Genomic DNA, 22,307 nt, shown 5'->3' with positions numbered 1-22,307 from the left:
CTTAGTCAAAAAGGCCGCTATGTTCGACGCGGCATCCGCAGACTCGTCTCCCGTTCTGCAGTCCACCGACGCGCCGTGACAGCCCACGCCATGCCTCCTCCACTACCTTTGTTTGTTATTTAGCTCTTCGGAATCTTCGATCAAACCTCCTTAATTAGCGATTACTGTTTTCTGTTCTTCGTTGTTGCTGTTCCTTCCGGCCCCAGCCCCGTCAGGGCGAGTCTCCATCCACCATCACCTCGATGGCTATGGCGATGCCGATCGCTGGCTAATTGATGAACGCCCTCGAGAAGTCCGTCATCGCCTGCCCCTCCATGGCTCTTCCCTTCATCTTTGCCTTCCTCTTCCTCCTCTCGGGGGATTTCAGGGCGGCGGCGACAGCGGCCGAGTGCGAGGGCCGCTGGATCTACATCCGCGAGCTGCCGAGCAGGTTCAACACCGACCTTCTCGCTACTTGCGACGACTTCCCCCTCCTCTTCGAGCTCCGGGAGCAGCAGGAGAAGAGCCTCCTCCCCTTCATCGCCAACCATGGATTGGGGCCTCGCACCCACAACCGCTCCCACTCCTGGTACCGCACCGATCCCCTCTTCATGGAGCTCCTTTTCCACCGCCGCATGCTTGAGTACCCCTGCCTCGTCGCTGACCCTGCCGCCGCCGATGCCGTCTTTGTCCCCTACTATGCGGCCATTGCGGCCCTCCCCTTCCTCTATTCCCCCGACCAATGGAACTCCTCCGCCCTCCATGGCCGCGACCTCGCCGATTGGCTCCGCCGCGACCGCCCGGGGATCTGGTCTCGCCGCGCCGGCCATGACCACTTCCTCGCCGTGGCCGGCGCCGCCTGGGACTTCGACAACGACCCTGCCCAAACCACGGTGTGGGGCACCGCCTTCCTCGGCCTCCCCGAGTGCTACAACCTCTCTGCTCTAACACTCGAGTCGCGTGCCTGGCCTCTTCAGGAGCACGCCGTCCCGCCCCCGACCTCCTTCCACCCCGCCACCCTCGGCCGCTTCAATGCCTGGCTCGCCCGCGCGCGCCGCTCTCGTCGCCCCGCACTCATGCTCTTCGCAGGCGGGGCTGCCTCCAGCAGCGGTCGGCCCAACATCGCCTCGAGCATCCGCGCCGAGTGTGAGCTCCGCCGCGACCTCTGCGACATCGTCGACTGCTCCAGGGGCGCCTGCGCCCACGATCCCGGTCGCTTCATGCGCCCCATGATCCGGGCCCGGTTCTGCCTCCATCCGCCGGGCGACACTCCGACGCGCCGGTCCACCTTCGACGGCATCCTCGCCGGGTGCATCCCGGTGTTCTTCGAGGAGGCGTCGGCAGCGAGGCAGTTCGGATGGCACCTCCCACGCCGCCGGTACAGTGAATTCTCCGTGCTAATACCCAAGGAGGAGGTGGTATTCAGGGGTCGGCGGATCGCCGACGTGTTGGAAGCGATACCCCGGGCGCGGGTGCGGCGGATGAGGAATGCGGTACTGGAGCTGGCGCCGGCCGTCATGTACCGCCGGCACGGGAGCTCCACTGCGCTGCGGGCGCGGAAGGACGCGTTCGATCTGGCCATCGAGGGGGTCCTGCGGCGCATCCGAAGGCGGGTGCAAGCGATGGATCAGGGGACGAACCCGCTCGTCCTGGTCGGTGAGGATGAGGAAGAGCAGCATCAGCAGCATCTGCAGCCGTCTGATAGCTGATCGAACGGTCCAGATACGTCTCTTTTCTATATTTTGGAATTTTTGGTTTTTTGACCAAAACGAATTGAATTCGGATTTCAACTACTTGAACAAAAAAGTGATTTCTGAATAGGAGTGATTAAAACCATTTTTTACAGTGATTTTTATTTTTTTTTCCTTTTAAAAAAAATTGAAAGACATTTTCATTACCTCAAATGCACTAACCAACTGAAATTTTTTTATTTTTTTTAAATTACTATATAGAGAGAAAAAAAAGGTGATTTTAATTATTTTTAATGATATTTTTAACTTATTTTTTTATTAAAAAAATATAATTTCATTTCGAGTTAGTGAAATTTACAGTAATATTGATGAAATATAACGACACCCATTTGGGGTGAAAAACCTCAATTTACTGACACGTCAAGCTTTACCTACCAATCATGTCGTACATTAGAGTTAGTTATATAAAAGAGTGTGGAGTTAATTTGGATAACTAAAAGATAACATGTCGTTAGCTAAGTCAATATATGCCACTTGTGAAGTCCATAAGAAGTGGCATTATCTTTTACAGCGTTTAAGAATGGTGAGGTCCATTTAACACAGTCCCTTTCGATGCCTTAAAGAAGGAATGAGCAGTCCCAATCTGTTTTAGTGCCTCAAAACTATCCACTGTTTTGGATGAATCCTTTGTTGCTCTTCAAAGATATCAACTTCAATTTCCTTTGTAACGTTTATAAAAGGTTGAAATTGGTTTATAAAAGGGTTGGCTATCCCTAATTTAATGAATTAATCACCTGATTGAGTTAAGTACTAAGTATGGCATGGTGTTCGATTCGAAAGGAATTATATACATATAAGATCAAACAAAGTACATTGATGTATTCTGGGTCTCATGCTATAAGGAAGATGTGAAGTTAAGGTGCATTTTGGATCCTTATATTTTATGTAACATATCACCATCTAACATGATGAGATATTGACACATAATTTGATAAGTCCGAATCATAGATCTAAAATGCACACTCAAGTTAATAATATTCTATCTATCGAACCCTCATAATTTAATTCAATTATTATCTCACTTTTACATACTTGGGGCCATGTTGCTAGCTATCTCATTATCATCTTCTATTCTTTTTCTTTTATGCATGACAAAAAATATTCTTTCAGAAATAACAGAAAGCTGATGCTTATGATAGTGTTCCTTTACACCGTAGCAGAGGGAGTCAACACAGCTTGGTTCAATCCCGGGTGCACAAGATCATCCACGTTGGCGCTCGGGTAGCGGGGATCGTCGTCCGCTAAGGTTGGGCTCTAGCTTCTAGGTTTGGAATCTCCCTTTGGCCGCCTCCCGTTGTGTCCCCGGTCCCTACACACAGGTCGGGGTCAAGAAGGGGGCTCCCAACTTCAACCCTTCCGAATATTTTGTTACAATTAGGTGGAAAATAAGCCAAGAACCGATCCCTGTTGTCGGTCCCGCAATGAGTGTTTATCCTTCCATTAGGTGATCGATCGTATGTGTCATATTCATGATCGTCGACCCATCGGGCGGCTGGCTTACTTTTGGAGCCTATGTGGGGTGTTCTCCATGCCGTGGCGTCGGACGACGATGTTGTACTCGGTGTCGTCCCGACCTTCACGAGATGGCTCGGTACTCGGTCAACGTTGTCTCGATCTTTGCAAGATGACGTTGTACTTGGGCGATGTCATTCCGACTTTTGCGGGGCAGCGTTGTACTAGGTCGGCGCCGTCCCGATCTTCGCGGGATGGTGCTGTACTTGGGCGGTATTGTTCTGACTTTCGCGGGATAGCACTGTACTTGGTCGATGCCGTCTTGATCTTCGCGGGACGGCACTGTATTTGGGTGGCATAGTTTATTATGTTGACTTGGATGCTGTCGGCTGTGTTCAGTGGTCGGAGGGCAAGTTACTAAAATGTGCCCTATCAACCTACCAATACTCTTCAACTAGAATGATGATTGTTTGTGTTGCTTGATTGAAGTGTTTCTATGATTCCATGATATCATGAGAAATAGCTAAAATTACAGTGCCACCAAAATATGACCTGTCCCTGTTATCTACTAAATCATTTTGTTCAGAGTTTTTATAAGGAATGGAACCACCAAGAGATGAAATATAATACTTAATTACTAGATGTTAGAAAACAACAACTATGCATATGTTTTAGCTAATTAATAATGATAGGGGTAGGAAACTGATTTGACATAACACCCCGGATTCGACGTAACACACCCCCCACGACGAAGGTCTTGTGCGGCGCACTGCCCCAGAATGAGCATTAACAACGACACGACATGCGTCCATACCGAACGTACCCAAACGACCCCATCGGCGGAACCCTCATAATCGGCCAAGACAGGGGGAGGCGTTGACTGACACCCCCCCATACCCTGCGGAGGTTCGGCCCTCCACGCAACGACCATGACAGCGACAGACACCATCAGAGGTACGACCCTGCTCCGGCAGTATGGCACATCAGGTAACATCAAATCCGCTTATAAATACCCCCTGACTCCTAACGAAGAGGGGGGGCTCTCTCACTGAACACTCCACTCCACATCACTGACTCGATCGTCGGAGGGGTCGGGCCGAGCTACCGACCCGACCTGTGTGCAGGCAGGCGACCGTAGCTGAGCCCTCTCTGCGTGGCGGAGTTCCCCAGCCAGGCCCACTGCATCCGCCATCTCAGGATCCCAAGGAGGAACCACGTTTGAACCTAGCCATTTGGAGCCTTGAACCAGCCGCGTCGACCCCGAGGTCACGGCTAAAAAGTTACTTACCATAACAAATAATGCACATAAAATTAATGTTTTTGCAAAAGAATGATACAGTTGGTTGATAGTATGAGTGCATATAATTAAAAGATTTATGGTTTTAAGAAGAAAACTAAACTTACATAAGAACATTATGTTCAGTGTTATAACCAATATTACTTTTAATATAATACTGAGAAATAAATTGTAAGGATGAGAACTTAAAAGTGATTAGTAGCTTCAAGATAGATTCTTCATATACAAAATTTGTACCAACCTACTTGTGTGAGGAGGATAGAAGAGGCCACCCATTCAATGCACTCAATCTAAGATGCCCACATAGAGGGATGTCAATTACTTTGGTGACCTAAACACACAAAATAATTTTGTGTATTCAATCCAATCAATGATTTTTGTTATATAGATAAAATTCTACGCTTTACATTGAATTAAACCACATGATCTATCGTTTGTATGACAGTATCAATTGTTTAACATGTTAGCTACGATATTGCGTAGGGTCGAAACACAATTTCTAATATCCATCACTAGTGATTAGGACTACATCAAAAGAAGAAAATTGTATTAATTTGTAAAGGGTTTTCTAAGGTAGTTTTCATAATCGAATCAGACTAAATATCAAGTTCATATCATTGGTTGATTGATGTGTCATTCAACAAAAAAAAAAAAAGTTGATTAAAAAATAAATTTTTAATATAATAAAGAGTGATGATAGAAGAGTAAATAGTATGTTGAGAGGATTAGAGAGTTTTAATTATTAAAAAATATTTTCTTTCATTCTTTAATTATTTTAAATGTCTTTTGTTATGGAACTTAACGTTGTGGCAGAGGAGTCAGCATGATTAGGTTTCGTCCTGAAGGTGTAAGGTTACCCTCACGAGGATTCGGTGATGTGGCGGAAGAACCAAGTCGGGTTAGGGAGCACCTCATCGGTCAACCCGAGGCGAACCTTCAATTGTTGCTCCTTCCTACCAAGGAAGGTCAACGTCAAGAGAGGAATTCTCGATCGACTCATTCAAAGTTTAAGTCAGCTCAAGATGGTATATAAGTGTTTGAGGTGTGTCCCCTTGTTAGTTGAGAGAGGATTGGCTTTTATACATGTTTGTCGGAGGAACAATCGTACAAGGCTCATTAATGATCTATGATATCCTTGGAGGTCAACCCAAGCTTTCTGCATGGCACGAGCTGACCTGCACGGCACCGTACCATGCGGTATCGTCTTACATCATCACAAATGGCTCAATGTATGACAGTATCGTCTCGTACAGATCTAAGCGACACGAGTATGACTCTCAGATCTGATGTACTTTGTTAGCACGAGTATGACTTCCGCCGCTCTCAGATTCGATGTAATTTACCTCGTTTCTTTCATACTTGCATTGAGTAATGGTTTAACATTATTTTATGTAGATGATGCCAAGAGTGGTTAAGGTTTGCATTAGTTTTCTTCCCCATCTGATCGAACCTGTAAAGAAGCTTCGGTGTACGTGCAGGGCTTGTCGGGTTGACCATATCCATGAATTATTATCCTTATCATGCTGCTTCTCCTAACTCAATCTTTAATCTGTCTCGAGAGATATCTTATTCTATTCCCCATATAAAATAACAACTCTAATGTTTAGTCCATTGCACGAGAGAGCATTGTCGTCGTCTAAATCATTTCCCGGTTTTGAAGTTGACGATTTCGATCTCTGAATTTTAGGAATCATAATCGAATCATAGAGGATTGGTTCTTGATATGGTTTGGTCCCAACGAGTCATCGGGCTACTTTTGTTACTGTTCTAATATGATTCGATGTGGGTTCGAACCAAACTGTGATAAGCACTATGGTGATGAAACCGTAGGAGGTCGAGGAAGTGTAAAGCTAGATGAGTTTATACTATGATCATCGTAGAGCTGAAGCTTTCCAAGCATCTGTCATCACCTTCACAGTTGTCTAATGCCATGAACTGGACGTCGACTGTGGCAGCTGAGCAGTGACATATGTGATGAGCATTGTTTGCGGACAATGATTTGGCTGTGCCGATCATCTGGCAGAACTGTGTTCTTCGAGCAGGGTTGGTGATGCAGCTGACAGCGCCATTTATCCTAATGTCTTGTCGGTGGTGAGGACAGGCAGTACCGGAGGAGGATTCGGTGGTGAGCCGAATCCAGAGAATTCAATGGTGGCCTTCGCCCGCTTGCTCTGCTCCTGCAAGTTGTCGTGCTGGTGCTTGGCAAGTGGCCCGGGCGACTGATGAGGGCACGGCCATGGACGGATGATTGGGTCGCAGGGTGGGGCGTCCCCCAGAATCCGCCCTGGTCGAAACGATTCGGCGTTGTTCCTGCTCATCAATGATCTTTGTTCTGTACACAGAGAGAGAGAGAGAGAGAGAGAGAGAGAGAGAGAGAGAGGACAATGGCTAGACATAGTTGAAGGTGATCATGGAAGATTGGACAGCAACAAGCATTGGGTAGCAATGTGGAGATGCTGTTCGAGACTAAAGAAAGACTCCCGCGCAACCTGATCGAAGTTGTGATTAGGTGATCCGACAATGATGCATGTTGATTGGGCCTACCTCGATAAGCTGCGATTGGACAGGGGGGAGAGAGAGAGGCGATGGAGGAGAGCATCTTCTACAGCGCTAGCCATGGCCACACATGAGGCGTGCAGTGCAGTGGACCGCTTCGGAGCTGCGTCAGTGGGAGTACAGCGGAACGGGTGAAGTACCCTTCGGCTTCAAAAGTTGAAACGGCTAAGAGGGAGCAGGAAGACGGAGGGAGGAGGAGATCTCCCTCGTGATACCCTCTCGGTTGCGGCCTATCGAGCGAGGAGAGAGAGGGAGGAAGGCCAATCAAATCCCTCCGACTCTCTCTCTCTCTCTCTCGTTGCTGCTTTTAAGCGACTCTTCTTTTCTCGTGCGCCGCGCGTCACTGCACTTCACCAACCTCTGTCCCTCGCTCCTTCCCATACGCATCCATCACCACTTCTGCTTCTCTCTCTCTGTACATAATTCTCTACATAGCTGTCTACTCTTCCTTTAGGTCTGCAAGTTCTCTTTCTTGGTTCTTAAACCTGAGGTTGCCCTGGAGAAGAGGAGAGCTCAGTGGTGGGGAGCAATGGCGTGTGGGAAGGATGGGGAGAAGGACCCTCGCATTGGAGGGATAGCGGCTTCCATCCGCGTCGTCCCCGACTTTCCCAAGAAAGGTACCTGCTTTCTTCCCAAGACTGCTTCTGTTTTCCGCCATGGCGTTCCTCCCCCTGATCGTCCTCATTGCTCTCTCTCACTCTCTCTCTCTCTATCTCTCTTTCTGTCACGCCATTTTCTTTATCGATTGTTCTTCTTGTTCTTCATAAACATGGAATCTGTTCAAATGTTTTCTGAACCCACGCTCTATTGTCTTCTTTTTCCCCCTAAAATGGAAACTCCTCGCTCTTCTTTTGCTCATAAAGATGGAGTCTCGATGCCTCTGCTTTCTTGAACCCGTTCTTCAGCCTTGTATTCCTTTCTACTTATTTCTGCTCTTTTCCTTAAAAAGATTGGATCTTGATGCCCGAGATTTGACCTTGTTTAAAATCATGCATCAACAAATGGTAGGAATCATGTTCCAGGACATCACCACCCTCTTGCTCGACCCGAAAGCCTTCAAGAACACGGTGGACTTGTTCGTGGAGCGGTACATCGGGAAGGATGTCTCCGTTGTCGCTGGTAACTTTCTTGATCTCACTGTCTTCATTAGCTCCGTAATGTCAACATACATGCAGATCTTTACTTGTTGCTAAGAATTAGCCATGGATTTCTTCCTTGATGCTACCAGTTCTTGTTGCCTCTAGTTGTTTGTGAAAATGTCGGTCCCTTCCTTCATGGAGAAACTTTGGGTATGCTTTTTGGTGACTGCATTGCCGTCTCAGTGGCCATGTTATCATGGACCACCTTGTGATCAGCTGACTGCCATCACTTTTGGTCTCCATTTCCAGCTCTGTTCGTGGAGGTGGCTGTTTGATGCAGACATTGGTCCCCTGTTTTGTTGCAAACTGGTGAAAGAATTGCTACTGTTGGATGGGGCCTCTATATTCTGTTTCTCTGTTGTCTGTGCTTTACCTTCACTGTTTGGATTTGGTTGGTACGATTGTGATCAGAGGGTTGAACAGATTTTTTGTTCCCTTAGCGCATTTGTTGTGTCTTGGTGAAATCAGATTTACAAGTTTTCTTTTCTGGAACTCATTTGATCCCAAATAGAGTTTTAATTTAGCACTTTATATAAGCACAAATAACATCCTGTAATTTTTTTATTTGGTGTGTGTTCCTATCAGTAGTTTAAACTTGATCTTATATTTTCTTATTTATGCAATGTTATTTCAATCGAATCATAGTTGTGGCTACATATTGCATGTGCACTATGCAGTTTTGAAAAATGATTGTTACCATTTTGTAATTATTTATGAAAATAATAGGATGTGGAGTGGTTAGATCAGATGTTGTATCACAGCTTTGACGTTGTGAAAGCCTGAAAGGCAACCGATGCATTTGTTAATGTTGAGTTTTGAGAGGTTCGATGTACACAACCTTATCCTCGCTAGCAAATTCTCAATTGAAGATCCCTTTTAAGTCCGAAATATGCTTTGATGTTGTATTTTATTGAATGATGAATATGCTTTTAGCTACACTAACAGAGTACCTAATCTAAATTTACTATACTATATGACTACATCACTTGGAAAAGTAAGCATGGCACATCAGTGGGAAGATATAATCTAATTCTACTGAATAGGATTCCGAGGTGCTTGAGGACATGGCCCTACCCAATGAAGGACAAAAATTTTAATTAGTAGATTCCATCTACAATGGAGCCAACAGTAGGGCACCACGTCAGCATCAAGCACTTTGACCATTCATCGCACTACATGCCATGAGGCACAACAATGAAGAATAGAGTTCACATAGTGGTTAACGCGAGGTTTATTGTCAGATGCTATCCTCCTTGCCTTGCAGGAGGGTCCGCTGACTTTTCTTTAACAGCAAAGCATAGTCTTTACGGTTCAAGTATCAGCTGGTTTATGTCTTGTTAACTGTGAGTGTGAGAGATAGAAGGAGACCAAAGCCCATTGGAAAAGCATATAATATCAGATTGTGTTTTGTCTGAGTTTGTGCACTTCCAAATGTTCATTCTTATGGAATCCACTCCACTCTTGTCTAAGTTTGTGATCTTGTATCTCTGTAATTGACCTTTTGTTGTCTTGTTCATCACATAATTCTTTTGCTCATTTAAATACTTGCCTAAAATTGGATAGAAGATTGAGAAGGTGTGTGTTCTAGATATATAATTATTGTGAACCTCGTGTTTTGTTGCTTCTCCTCTTCTACATTTTATGCTTTAATGTTCCGATGTTCTATCAGATGTAGATGCTTCTTCTTTGGATATAATGCTGGAATCCATGCACAATTTTAAACATCTTTATGATAGTCTCCTTCCTTGTGACAGGGATTGAGGCTAGAGGCTTTATATTCGGTCCCCCGATTGCTTTGGCAATTGGTGCAAAGTTCGTTCCCTTGAGGAAGCCAAGAAAGTTACCTGGTACTTCATTTTCTGTTGAGTATGAAGATTCATCTAGTTGGAGGATCTCTTGAGTATAATGGGCAAGTTACATTGATCATATTTGGTTCTATTTATTTTGACACTTAAAAAAAACAGCTAATTATTTCTGTAGTCTTCATGTAAAATGTAGATTATAGAAAATTACTAAATAATGAGTGACTAAAGCATCCTAGTGTACAAAAAGGTAAAATGCCGTAGGGCCTTGTTTGCGTAGTCACAAAATTTGTATCGATAGAATCAGATGCGATTGGTACTATTGGTATTGACACAAGTGGTAAGATCAGATAAATGGGATTAGGGTCACTCAACAAAACAGTTAAAAATTATAAAAGAATTAAAAATAATATAAATATGAGAAGAAATATATCAAATTCTGAAGATAACATTTTTACTATAATATTATTTTTACCTTAAAATTATATAAAATATCTAACTTTTTAAATTGTATTTAAATAGAATATAAAAGATGAAAAATATATACAGATTAATATGAAAAAAATAATGAAATTTAATTAATTCAAAATAAATATGACATTTTGCTAAGAAAACTACCTGTGTACCCTAATTTAGAACTTATGTTAGTTAAATAATTGTTGTACATGTTATACAAACGATCCTTATTCAAAGTCAATTTTGTAGAGAGATGCAATATGGTCTTCGTATGCCTGTAATCCCATATTGGATTACTGGAATTTAACTTGGTTCCACTTTATAGATAGCAGATTTGAATTTATCTTCAGTTTCTTTTCCTCCATGTAATAGATTAAGGTCTTTTATATACTGACACAGGTTCTTCCTTATAAAATGTGTAGGTGAAGTCATTTCAGAAAAGTATGTTCTGGAATATGGGACTGATTGTCTTGAAATGCATGTCGGAGCAGTCCAACCTGGTGACCATGCTTTGGTTGTTGATGATCTGATAGCAACTGGGGGTACTCTTTGTGCTGCCATGAATTTACTTGGTGCGTGTCATATGTTGTGTATGATATGTTTGTTCTAGTATAAACTTATGATTATATATCTGATACTTTCACATTTTAGATGTTCATGTTCTAGCATAAACTTGGTGTGGATAATATGTTGTACATGATGTTGTCTTTGCTGCTTTCTTGATAGTTAACACAAAGATAGGTTGGACATTCATAATGTATGTTAATGCGACCTAGATCCTTGGTGCTTATCTTTAAGATCAGATAGTTTCTTAGACTTTTATTTCCAAGCAAGATATGCTGAGGCCATGAATAATATGATATATCCATCCCTTGTGCTTGGTTAGGGAAAGTTTCTTAAACAGAATTTACTTCCCTCAGATCAGTTCGCCAACTTGCCAAAACCTTGGAAAAATTAAAATGCTATGTCGGATAATGCTCTAACCTATGATTCTCCATGTGACAAAAAATGTCGAAACAAATACATTTGCCGAAGTTCTATGTATATATTAGAAATTGTCATATGATAAATCTTATCACAGTTGCCAATGCTGCAGAGCGTGCTGGGGCTTTTCTTCTTATCACAGTTTCCTGGTCTAACTTCTACAATCAAATTCTTCTTTTGCACTACACTAGCCCTTTTCTTCTTTTTGCTAATTTTGATATATCTCAATCACAGAGCGTGCTGGGGCTGAGGTGGTTGAATGTGCATGTGTTATTGAACTTCCAGAACTCAAGGTGCGTTAGATGCCTTATTCTCTTGATCCTGGATCTGTTTTCATGCTTGCTTTAAGTTGATGTTCTAGTTCATGATTATATAATTTGCTTCAAGCTTAAAGCTTATTGATTCAGAACAAGGAAGAAAGCAGGTTATAGATAATTTGTTTATTCCAAAGCAACATCTATGATCGATATCAATAATAAATAGCATAAGCACAGGAAACATACATCTTTTACCCATGTGATCTGTCACTAATATTTCTTGTGTGGAAATAGTCCATTAATCACTGGCTGACCTACACGGTTAATATCTACAGATGACATTTATGTGTTGATCTAAAAGTTTAAACCGATAGACGTGACATGGTTTGGCATAGTATTTAATTAGTATCGTTCACCAAAAAAATTAAGTTGCTAGATCTGGTTTGTTAATTATATTCTAGCATAGGGCTGTTGATTGTATTCTAATGGCTATAACCTATCACTGGATTGATTTTGTGATTCGGAATTCATGTGCAGGGTCGAGAAAAATTAAATGGTAAGCCATTATACGTACTGGTGGAGTCGCTTTGACGATCCTTCTTCTTCGTATCAGTTCGTGTACATTAGAGGATTTTATCTCCATTATCACATGTTGAAGCTGGCTTCTGTTCTTCTCAGATCTGTAAACTTCAATTGGTTCATGCCTTGGCTTCCTTCTTATGTTCTCCATTTTTCTCAAATTTGCTTTGGGACACTGCATTTTATTTGAATAACCATTTGTCATCTCCCTGTTCTCAAACTCATTGTGATCAACTGTCATGCATTTTTCATCAATACAAACCTTGGAGTACTTGTCATCCACAACTCTTTCTGTGTGCTCTTAGAAATGATATATTGATGAACATTGTGTTCTTCATTTTACCATGAAATTAGGACATACTTAATAATGTTGATTAGGTTTAATTTGGATGTGCCCTAGATAGTTAACCAGGTCATCCTCAAAGCTATGACTCAATTTGAGTGGATGAACACCATGACAGAGCAGTAAAGCCATTTACTTATTGGAACAGCTTCTTTCATGGTACATAGGCAAAGAATGCCACATTCTGCTCATGCATGGCAGCAGACCTCGTCCTCCAGCCCCACCACGTGGGTGCCGTCGTCCGCCGTCCTCTTCTCCTTGTAGACGTAGCCCCTCGCGGCAACCACGAAGACCACCAGGTTCACCACGCTGAGCGCCGCCAGGAGCCAGTAGAAGTCATAGAGTTTCCCTTTGTTGAGGTCGTCCGGCAGCCACGCTCCCTTGCCGCTCTCCCCTGTCACCCGGTGGACGATGGTGACAAGCGCCGAGCTCAGGAAGAAGCCGAGCGAGAGCGTGCTGAGGAACAGCCCGGTGCTCATGGTCTTCATCCCCTTGGGGCACTCCCTCAGGAAGAAGTCCAGCTGTCCGATGTATGTGAACGCCTCGCCCGCCCCCACCAGGAAGAACTGGGGGATGAGCCAGAAGACGCTGAGGGGCACCACGGCGGCGGCGAGGCGCTTGCGCTCGGTGAGCGCGGCGGCGCACATGGCGAGGATGGAGAGGGCGAGGCCGACAGCGATGCGCTGCAGGGGAGTGAGGCCGTGGGGGTTCCCAGTGAGGCGGCGGGCGGCGGGGACGACGAGGCGGTCGTATGCAGGGACGGTGAGGAGGATGGAGCCAACGAAGAAGACGGTGAGGGAGCCAGCGGGTATCTCGAAGGAGGAGCCGATGCGGCGCTCCATGGTAGTGGCCTGCGACACAGAGAAGGTGGTCATCTGGGCGTAGACGGTCCAGAACATGATGGTGGTGGCCCAGGTGGGGAGCATCCGGATCACTTGCTTCACCTCCTCCACGTCCGTCAAGGTGGAGAGCCGCCACTTGCTTTGCTCCACAGCGGCGCCTCCTTCCACGACGGCCGCCCGGTCCAAGAAGCTGGAAATCAAGTGACAGGAAGAAGCAGTCAAAGGGACAGGAAACATGATCTTGCAAGAATGAACGAAGACTTGGAGGCTGACTGGCTTGCAGAACTGATCTTGTCATTCGTTCATGGCTGTGCAAGGAAACGCACGTCTCAACGAGACAACGCCAGTCCATGCACGACCACGAGAGAGAGAGAGAGAGAGTCAAACAACTTGCTTCAACCGGAGAAAGGCATGCTTGTTGTTAGGTTCAGAGGTTTTGGAAGCATTTCTTTCTTGCTTTCTGTCGTCTTCTACCTTTTACATTGGTTGGGTTTTCTCTCACTTTCCGAGTGCCATCACTTGACATTAGCTAAACTTGCCTGTTTAGAATTACGAATTGAAAGGTGGACAGCCAATCAGTACTATGAAAGGCCATGCGTTCTTCACAAGCAATGATCGAGTGTTTGATGCGTTGAAGATGTCAGCGTGATTTAGTTTAGAATTAGTGCATACTGCATGAAAGAGTGAAGGATGGGACCAATGAGCAACCTACATGTGTCACATTTTCTTTGAGTATAGCCAATTGGCTTGTGCCATGTCACCATATATATGCATTGGAGGAAGGAGGGTGGAAGCGTTACCGGAACTCTTTGGTGTGAGGCAGCTTCTGCTTCTTCTTCTTCTTGCCGCTCTTCTCGCCGGGGGTGCAATCTCCTCCGGCGGCGTCGACGTCGTGGAGCATGGAAGGGTCCGCAGGCAAGTCGAGGGCCCTCTTCCTCCACGCGCCGGTGACGACGGCGGCGATCTGGGTTAGCGGGCTCCCCACCAGCCTCTTAAACCGGTACCTGCTGGTGCCGGACAAGAACACGGCCAGGCCGAGGACGATTGCCACGGCGCAGATGCCGTAGCCCCACCGTCGGCCGAGGTTGTCCTGGATGTAGACCAGCACGGTCACGGCCATCAGCGATCCGATGCTTATGAAGAAGAAGAACCAGCTGAAGAACCGCAGCATCTGCTTCTTCTCGGCTCCGTCGCCTTCGTCGAACTGGTCCGACCCGAAGCCGGACACGCTCGACTTGAGCCCGCCCGTCCCGAGCGCCGTCAGGTAGAGTCCCAGATACAGCACGCCCATTTGCGTCCCGTTCGCCCGCACGCAACCGCCGGTCAACGGATCAGCGCACGCCGGCGGCCTCAGACCCGGCGCAGCCGTCGATATGGTCAAGATAGTTACCCCCTTCAGTACAAATCTCAGTCAGTAGCAATCTACACATCGCAGCTAACCCACGGAGAGGGAATGTAAAGTGCTTACAGAGGCTTGAACGGCAGTGAAGATGGCGATGGTGAGGTATCTGAAGACATAGATAAACAGAGTATCAATAAGCGAATGAAGACGACAAACCGAGTCTTACACGACCCGTTCATGATGAACGGAGATGGGGAAGCGAGGGTACCGGCCGAGGAAGGTGTCGGCGACAAAGCCGCCGAGGAGGCAGAGCATGAAGGAAGTTCCCAGGAAGTTGGTGACAGCGTTGGCGGAGGCGGCACTGCCGAGGTGCATGGTGGCGGTCAGGTACGTCACCAGGTTCACCGCGATGCCCAGTGTCGTCAGCCTCTCGCACAGCTCCACCCCTTTCCCATGTGCATCACAGTGCTGTGAAGTCACTACCAGTTCAACAGAGACAGGCAACGGAAAAGAAGAACTGTAGTCCGACCTAAGATCATGGAGGCGCAAGTCCAGCCGCCGGTCTGTGACTTGACAGCGGGGCGGCCCTTGAAGTCCCATGCGTCGGAGAGGGTTTCTCCCTCTCTGCCAGTCTCAGGTAAGCCAGCCATGTCCTGCTAGAATTCTTAGCTTAAGATTTAGACGTGTAGATAGAAGAAGAGGAGGTTTACCATAACTTATAAGCAGGTGACAAGGGCAGTTTGGTCTTTGCACATGCTTAATGTATTAAGGTATTAATTAATGCCATGGCAAAACTATACACTTTGAGCGTATAAGGAGTGTCACGATGACATCCTTTACGATCACTCCAAGTCAAGATCACAATCTGCTGCTACAATGCACCAAAGAAGACTTGCTCGAAGCTTTCAGGATTCCTCCATGCACAGCTACAATGGCTTATGGGATCTATGGATCATATTGTGGAACATGCAAACGGCGGAATCTAAGGAAGTCGGCAGTCTAAGATTAACAGTGCGGAGAACAGTTTGCATATCCTTTTAGCTGTTGAAGCCCACACTCTAAGACAAAGGAAATATATGGTGACGGGGAAGGATGACAACGGCGGCCGACATAAACTCCAAGGCATGGCAGTGTCATGCAACTCCGTCTACCACAAGAGTTAAGAGCTCATGACTCGCGCGGTCGTTCCATGTACTTGACTCGTCTGTTTGCTCCATGATGTCGCTCGTCGGCGCACACCCCAAGCTATCCAACAGTGGGTGAAGGGACGAGAGGAGAGAGAAGGACTAGCCAACGACACCCAAGTCGTTCCTCTTCTGGTCTTACAAATGAAATAGATGGCTCTCTCTGTCCAATTCATTGGACATGGTAGCTTGAGAGGGTGCACGTACGCGTTTTCTCACTTCCTCAAGCAAGACCTTATGCTCGTGAGAGCAACGGCAGCATGATAGAGAGAGAGAGGCTAGGAAGAATCCAAGATGATACAGTCCACAGCTTGTTTGCATGTCTTTCTTCCATTACCACCTAACGAAGAAAAAGAAAGGACAACCATAGTCACAAGTTAACACCATATCGATCAATGAAGCTTCATCTCTGTGTGTATTTATATATATATATATATATATATATATATATATATATATATATATATATATATATATATATATATATAGATGAACAAGTTGGTGAATAATTGACTCGTTAAGAGTACAAGCCATCCCCATCTTGTCACTAAGTGCCAATATCCATTCTGTCATGTCCTACCAGACAACCTAATAGTTACAGAATGCACACAGTCAAAAAGATTTTGGCAAAGCTAGCCAATGTGGCTCCTCCAGAATGATGTAATGATGCACTCAGATTATATTGTTAAGATAATATTGCTATAACCACCATTATTGAAGATCCCACTGAATGAAATTACAGACAAAAAAAATCCTCATAAATTGTCATCATCTTCATCCTAACAATATCTATCAAAACCACTTCAGTAGCCCATGAATCCTACTTTGGATGTCAATCTCCCCCTTGCCATGGAAATTAACCTTCTTCCAAGCCTATAATTCTGGTGATCAATCGATCAGGTAAGTAGAGAACATCCGATAACTTCAAATGTAGTTCAGCACTGAACAACAGGGATGATGACGAGTTATCTTCTCACTCGGCAGATAAATCAAGCACCGGTTTAGCATTCATTGTGATATATCTTTTGGTAAGTTCCTCCAGAATGATTCAAATCATGCTACTTACAATAGCATGATAAACCACAAGGTTCATAGATAATAGGATAAAGTCATATCTAAAGAGAGGCATAGTTCACAAGAACTGAAACAAGCACGATGAACCAAAGACTGCACATGTTCTCTATCAGAAAACAGAGTAACTTTTGGATTATCCAACCCGGTAAATGTTCTATAAGAATCGGGACACTTTCATTGGGTGGTGTGGCTTGTCACATATCTTATGTAGAAAGTACATCAAATCCCAGAAAAATTTCTGAGGTGATTCAGTCACCTCAGGAATAGGATATCACAGGAAAGAAAAGCATTAAAAACACCATATTCCAACCTTGAAAAAGAAGATGAGAACAGTGTAAGCAACAGTAGCAAGAGGCCGTAGCTTTTACAGACAAGATTTTCCCGACAGAGACATGAATAGATACGACAAGTGACAGGCTGCTCAATCTATGTGCAGCTTTAGATTTTGTGGTAGAATCCCCAATGCCAAGTGAGCCCACAGGGATCACAGGGGAGGGTTCACGGAAGTCAAGCTTTTTGTCCTCCGAACGTCAGGAAGTTACACGCAAAACATGATACACCTCCTGGAGAAGAATGGGAGGAGGACTGTCACATTGACATTGAAGGTATTGTTCTTTGAGATGCATACATGCACATAAAACAGTAGATGAGCTTAACTTGGCAGAAGAGTATTTGTAGTGCTTCAGAAGGGTGAAAGATTCACATAAACATAGATGTTTGGTGTCAAGCTAGAGGAAAACATAGTTAGACATGATGATGACCTTCGGCCCATTACATTGTATACAAAGGAAATAGATAGCGTCGTGAAACAAACATCATATAATTCACTGTGACATTCTCGCAAGGACGTCCATTTTGCACAGTGGAACTTCTGATACACCAAAAGCGACTCGTAGTTATGGAGGTAATGTGATCCTACGGTGACTTCTACTTGAAACAAGGAAAAAGGATCGAGATCTGCAAGCTCATGCATGGCAGCAGCCCTCCTCCTCCAGCTCCACCCCGTCGACGCTGTCGTCGGCCGTCCTTTTCTCCTTGTAGACGTAACCCCTTGCCGCCGCCACCACGAATACTACCAGGTTCAACGTGCTCAGGACCGCCAGGAGCCAGTAGAAGTCGTAGAGCTTCCCTTTGTTGAGGTCGTCTGGCAGCCACGCCCCCTTGCCGCTCTCTCCGGTCACCTTGTGGACGATGGTGACCAGTGCCGAGCTCACGAAGAAGCCGAGCGAGAGCGTGCTGAGGAACAGCCCGGTGCTCATGTTCTTCATGCCCTTGGGGCACTCCCTCAGGAAGAAGTCCAGCTGACCGATGTAGGTGAACGCCTCGCCCGCCCCCACCAGAAAGAACTGGGGGATGAGCCAGAAGACGCTGAGGGGCACGACGCCGGCGGTGTCGGTCGGGTCAGTCCAGGCGGCGGCGAGGCGCTTGCGCTCGGTGAGCGCGGCGGCGCACATGGCGAGGATGGAGAGTGCGAGACCGACGGCGATGCGCTGCAGGGGAGTGAGGCCGTGTGGGTTCCCGGTGACGCGGCGGGCGGCGGGGACGACGAGACGGTCGTAGACGGGGACGGTGAGGAGGATGGAACCGACGAAGAAGACGGTAAGGGAGCCGGCGGGGATCTCGAAGGAAGGGCCGATGTGGCGGTCCATGGTGGTGGCCTGTGACACGGAGAAGGTGGTCATCTGGGCGTAGACGGTCCAGAACATGATGGTGGTGGCCCAGGTGGGGAGCATCCGGATCACTTGCTTCACCTCCTCCACGTCCGTCAAGGTGGACAGCCGCCGCTTGCTCTGTTCCGTAGCAGCGTCGTCTTCCACAATGGCCGCCCGGTCCAAGAAACTGAAACGGCAGAGAAAGAAGAGCCACTTTTAATCGATTTCCTTCTACTCCCCTTAACAGCAATTGAAATTTGCAGCCATCACAATGGTTAATGTGCATCATGAAGATTTCATCAGGCTTTTCTTGAATCAAGTACGTAAAGAAGTGATTCTATAGAGTCCATCATGTCTTGAACATTGCCGTGTCTCGGACTACTTTCTCCTCTACTTCTTATCATAATGAAAGTAAAGATCATAAAGCATGCATGAACAGCCTAGCTCAATCTTTCAACATGATTCAAATCCTCTTGTCTCTTCCCCTGTTCTACAGAGTCGATAAAAGAGAGAATAAAGAAGACAGGACAAGTATCATCTACCTACCGATCTACCAACTCAGTCATCCTGGTCATCATCATTCGCATGTTCTACACCAACTCAGTGAAGGTTGTAGTTGTTCTACAAGAAGATTCACCGGTTGACCTCTAACTCACAGTCCTTTTCACCCTGCGTTGGGTGGAAAGAGTTGCAACGTTGACAGCCGATGCACGCACTCGTGCATCAGACGGGTATTATATTGGTGATGTTGGGGAAAAGCACAAGCTATAAATATCCCCCATCACGAGTTGGCAATGATCAATGATTCAGCATTGCATGGATTCTTTAGCTGGCTGATTGATACGATCGATGTTTAGCTCAAGCAAGAACGCGGAAAGAGATGGGAAGAGAAATGAATTACCGGAACTGCTTGCTGTGAAGCAACTTCTGCTTCTTCTTGTTGTTCTCTGCCCCGCCGACGTTGGAGTCGAGGTCATAGAGCATGGACGGGTCCGCCGGCAACGCGAGGCGCCTCTTCCGCCACGCGCTGGCAACGACGACGGCGACCTGGGTCAGAGGGCTCCCCACCAGCCTCTTGAAACGGTACCTTCTGGTGCCCGACAATAACACGACCAGGCCGAACACGATGGCCACGGCGCAGATGCCGTAGCCCCACGGGCGCCCGAGGTTGTCCTGGATGTAGACCAGCACCGTCACCGCCATCAGCGAGCCGAGACTTATGAAGAAGAAGAACCAGCTGAAGAACTTGGTCATCTGCTTCTTCTCGGCTCCGTCGGTCTCGTCGAACTGGTCGGAGCCGAACCCAGAGACGCTGGACTTGAGCCCGCCCGTCCCAAGGGCCGTCAGGTAGAGTCCCAGGTAGAGCACCCCCAGCTGCAGACCGCTCGCCCGCACACAACCACCGGAGTAGGAGCCGTCGCAAGCCGGCGGCCTCAACCCCGGCGCCGCCGTCGATATGGTTAAGATGGTCACCCCCTTCGATCCATACCGAGTTTTCAGTCAGCACAAATCGGTTTCAACAGAGTGCGGTACAACGAAACAGCGATACTGAGCAATGCTTACAGAGGCTTGGACAGCGGTGAAGATGGCAATGGTGAGGTACCGGCCGAGGTAGGTGTCGGCGATGAAGCCACCGAGGAGGCAGAGCATGAAGGAGGTGCCCAAGAAGTTGGTGACGATGTTGGCAGATGCGGCGCTGCCGAGGTGCATGGTACCGGTCAGGTACGTCACCAGGTTCACCGCAATGCCCAGCGTCGTCAATCTCTCGCACAGCTCCACCCCTGTACAAGTTCAGTTAAGCCTTCCCTTCTACTGTCTCAGAACAAGAAGAAGAATAAGGGAAACGGGGTGGTGCCGGACCTAATATGGTGGCAGCGCAAGACCAGCCGCCGGTTCGGGACTTGACGGCGGGGCGGCCCTTGAAGTCCCACGCGTCGGGGAGGGTCTTCCCCTCTCCGGCAGTCTCAGGTAAGCTGGCCATTTCCCCACCTCTAAGGCTTGTACCAAATGCTGGCAACAGGAAGAAGGTGCGGTAAGGCTGCAAGTGGCGGATGGGAATGGAAGGAGGACCAAGGTAGCCACTTTATAGGAGACTTGAAGGGCATTCTGGTCTTCTGCCTCCAAATCATTCTCTGCATGATTGCCCTCACTTCATCTTCATCTTTGAAGGGACTAAACAGCATACAATTCATGTTCAGTATATAATGAGCATGGAAGATTTTTGCTCAATGCATTAAAATATGGCTTAAAAGATAACAAGAATCTCAACATTACAATCTCAACATTCAAAATAAAATTTTCAATTTATATTTCTTTGTCATTTTTTTAAAATGAAAATTTTGTATTACTTTAGAATGTTGATACACATCTATTTTGTTTCATTTTATACTATATAAATGGAAAGAAATATAATATATACTTTGACTAAATTTAACAGTGATATGCCATAATTTGTCACCCCTTAGTGACAATTAGTTCATAGTGGCAGATGTTTTTGTCATAATTTATCTACATAAATTATTAATATTTTTGTCAGCACAAAGTCTAATTCGTTTAATATAGATGGTGGCTCCTCCCGAATCCTTACTTATCGATGGTGACTTCCCGAGTTAACCCTTTCGAAACTTAAGTTGATGATATCATGTTTTTTCAATTTGAATAAAAATACACTTATACTTTCACCTAAATGATTTGATCACACATGTTATTTAAAAAATCTTAAATTTTAATAAATAATTATTATAATTTTTTTAAAAATAAAAATAATACTAATCATCTTAGAATCATCCCATAATGATTCTAAGTTGATTATTAATTATCGATTCTTTGAATAACATATGTGATAAAGTCATTTCAATAAAAAAAAATAAAGATATTTTAGTCCAAAATAAAAATAAATATGGGAAGCATCATCCGATAAAAAAACAATATTAGAGATTTTGTTTCCATTAAAATACCCTATTATAAGATATTCACTTTTTCTCTCGGTCTCTCGGCTTTCCCAATGCGACCCGTCAATCTTACGTGTCCAAACACATTTTGTCTCAAGTGACCAAATTTGATGATGCATTCTTATGAACTTAGAAAAGTTGATGGCAACCATTGGAGAGGGAAGGGAAAAAAAGATTCACATGAGGCACAATAAAAATTGAGTTTGTCACGCATAAAGTCTTCGTCAAAGTTAGAAGCACATTAGGGCAAATGCTACGAAGGTCCCACTCCAATCTCCATCCCATACTATCTTTTGATCTAAAGATTCCATCCAACATATAATTCATCTTCTAAAGTGAATCATCAGAGATACTGTATCATATAGACACAGCATATTCACGTAACTAATATAAAATAATTGACACGTTACATCATATGCGCATGTGTGTAAGCTCATCCCAATATCATAACCTTTTCTATGATATGATGAGAAATTTTGAAAGTAAAATTATAATGGTACCTAATATTAAGATTAATAAGTTGTGACGAGGAAAATATTCTCTTTTCATATGTGTGGGTCGACACGTGGTAATATATGTGGTAACACAATCAACAATGAGAACGCAAGACTCGACCTACTAATAGGTTACGTGGAAATTATAATGAAATACTTTTTTTGATTGATCT

The 22,307-nt window shown here is 45.4% G+C and overlaps 4 protein-coding genes across 6 annotated transcripts; 2 read left to right on the top strand and 2 right to left on the bottom strand.

Moving 5' to 3' along the window:
* LOC135587393 (probable xyloglucan galactosyltransferase GT19) lies at positions 1–1,797 on the top strand. The gene has a single exon (XM_065078744.1). The coding sequence runs from the start codon at positions 276–278 to the stop codon at positions 1,686–1,688; it is 1,413 nt and encodes a 470-aa protein (XP_064934816.1). The 5' UTR covers positions 1–275; the 3' UTR covers positions 1,689–1,797.
* A 145-nt stretch (positions 1,798–1,942) lies between these two features.
* LOC135583016 (adenine phosphoribosyltransferase 4-like) lies at positions 1,943–12,530 on the top strand. 3 transcript variants are annotated; one of them, XM_065078746.1, is made up of 7 exons: positions 6,257–7,652; positions 8,044–8,154; positions 9,929–10,021; positions 10,855–11,004; positions 11,651–11,709; positions 12,211–12,229; positions 12,352–12,530. In XM_065078746.1, exons 1-7 carry the CDS (start codon positions 7,565–7,567, stop codon positions 12,357–12,359), a joined length of 528 nt encoding a protein of 175 aa, XP_064934818.1. In that variant the 5' UTR covers positions 6,257–7,564; the 3' UTR covers positions 12,360–12,530. The 3 variants fall into 3 exon arrangements, with proteins under 3 accessions (XP_064934820.1, XP_064934818.1, XP_064934817.1); XM_065078745.1 differs by having other exon boundaries at positions 6,268–7,652; positions 12,211–12,530; XM_065078748.1 differs by lacking the exon at positions 9,929–10,021 and having other exon boundaries at positions 1,943–7,652; positions 12,211–12,530.
* A 177-nt stretch (positions 12,531–12,707) lies between these two features.
* LOC103993278 (protein NRT1/ PTR FAMILY 6.3) lies at positions 12,708–15,474 on the bottom strand. The gene is made up of 5 exons (XM_009413283.3): positions 15,309–15,474; positions 15,048–15,225; positions 14,906–14,945; positions 14,238–14,830; positions 12,708–13,627 (listed from the first exon to the last, which is right to left on the bottom strand). The coding sequence occupies exons 1-5, from the start codon at positions 15,427–15,429 to the stop codon at positions 12,784–12,786; spliced, it is 1,776 nt and encodes a 591-aa protein (XP_009411558.2). The 5' UTR covers positions 15,430–15,474; the 3' UTR covers positions 12,708–12,783.
* Positions 15,475–17,781: 2,307 nt separating this feature from the next.
* Positions 17,782–20,755, bottom strand: LOC135587392 (protein NRT1/ PTR FAMILY 6.3-like). The gene is made up of 4 exons (XM_065078743.1): positions 20,550–20,755; positions 20,253–20,470; positions 19,591–20,165; positions 17,782–18,876 (listed from the first exon to the last, which is right to left on the bottom strand). The coding sequence occupies exons 1-4, from the start codon at positions 20,668–20,670 to the stop codon at positions 18,003–18,005; spliced, it is 1,788 nt and encodes a 595-aa protein (XP_064934815.1). The 5' UTR covers positions 20,671–20,755; the 3' UTR covers positions 17,782–18,002.
* Between the last annotated feature and the right edge of the window lie 1,552 nt (positions 20,756–22,307).

The sequence above is a fragment of the Musa acuminata genome, chromosome BXJ1-8 (genome assembly GCF_036884655.1).
Source record: "Musa acuminata AAA Group cultivar baxijiao chromosome BXJ1-8, Cavendish_Baxijiao_AAA, whole genome shotgun sequence".
NCBI lineage: Eukaryota > Viridiplantae > Streptophyta > Magnoliopsida > Zingiberales > Musaceae > Musa > Musa acuminata.
This window is presented reverse-complemented; position numbering and strand designations above follow the sequence as displayed.

Excerpts from the sequence above, each read along its gene's own strand:
- LOC135587393 (XM_065078744.1), top strand. The coding sequence starts at position 276 with ATGAACGCCCTCGAGAAGTCCGTCATCGCCTGCCCCTCCATGGCTCTT.
- LOC135583016 (XM_065078745.1), top strand. The coding sequence starts at position 7,565 with ATGGCGTGTGGGAAGGATGGGGAGAAGGACCCTCGCATTGGAGGGATA. Across the intron at positions 8,155-9,928 it reads GGATGTCTCCGTTGTCGCTG|GGATTGAGGCTAGAGGCTTT; the intron begins GTAACTTTCTTG and ends TCCTTGTGACAG. Across the intron at positions 10,022-10,854 it reads GAAGCCAAGAAAGTTACCTG|GTGAAGTCATTTCAGAAAAG; the intron begins GTACTTCATTTT and ends TAAAATGTGTAG.
- LOC103993278 (XM_009413283.3), bottom strand. The coding sequence starts at position 15,429 with ATGGCTGGCTTACCTGAGACTGGCAGAGAGGGAGAAACCCTCTCCGAC. Across the intron at positions 15,226-15,308 it reads TTGCGCCTCCATGATCTTAG|GGGTGGAGCTGTGCGAGAGG; the intron begins GTCGGACTACAG and ends CACATGGGAAAG. Across the intron at positions 13,628-14,237 it reads CCTCACACCAAAGAGTTCCG|CTTCTTGGACCGGGCGGCCG; the intron begins GTAACGCTTCCA and ends CTTGATTTCCAG.
- LOC135587392 (XM_065078743.1), bottom strand. The coding sequence starts at position 20,670 with ATGGCCAGCTTACCTGAGACTGCCGGAGAGGGGAAGACCCTCCCCGAC. Across the intron at positions 20,471-20,549 it reads TTGCGCTGCCACCATATTAG|GGGTGGAGCTGTGCGAGAGA; the intron begins GTCCGGCACCAC and ends GAACTTGTACAG. Across the intron at positions 18,877-19,590 it reads CTTCACAGCAAGCAGTTCCG|TTTCTTGGACCGGGCGGCCA; the intron begins GTAATTCATTTC and ends CTGCCGTTTCAG.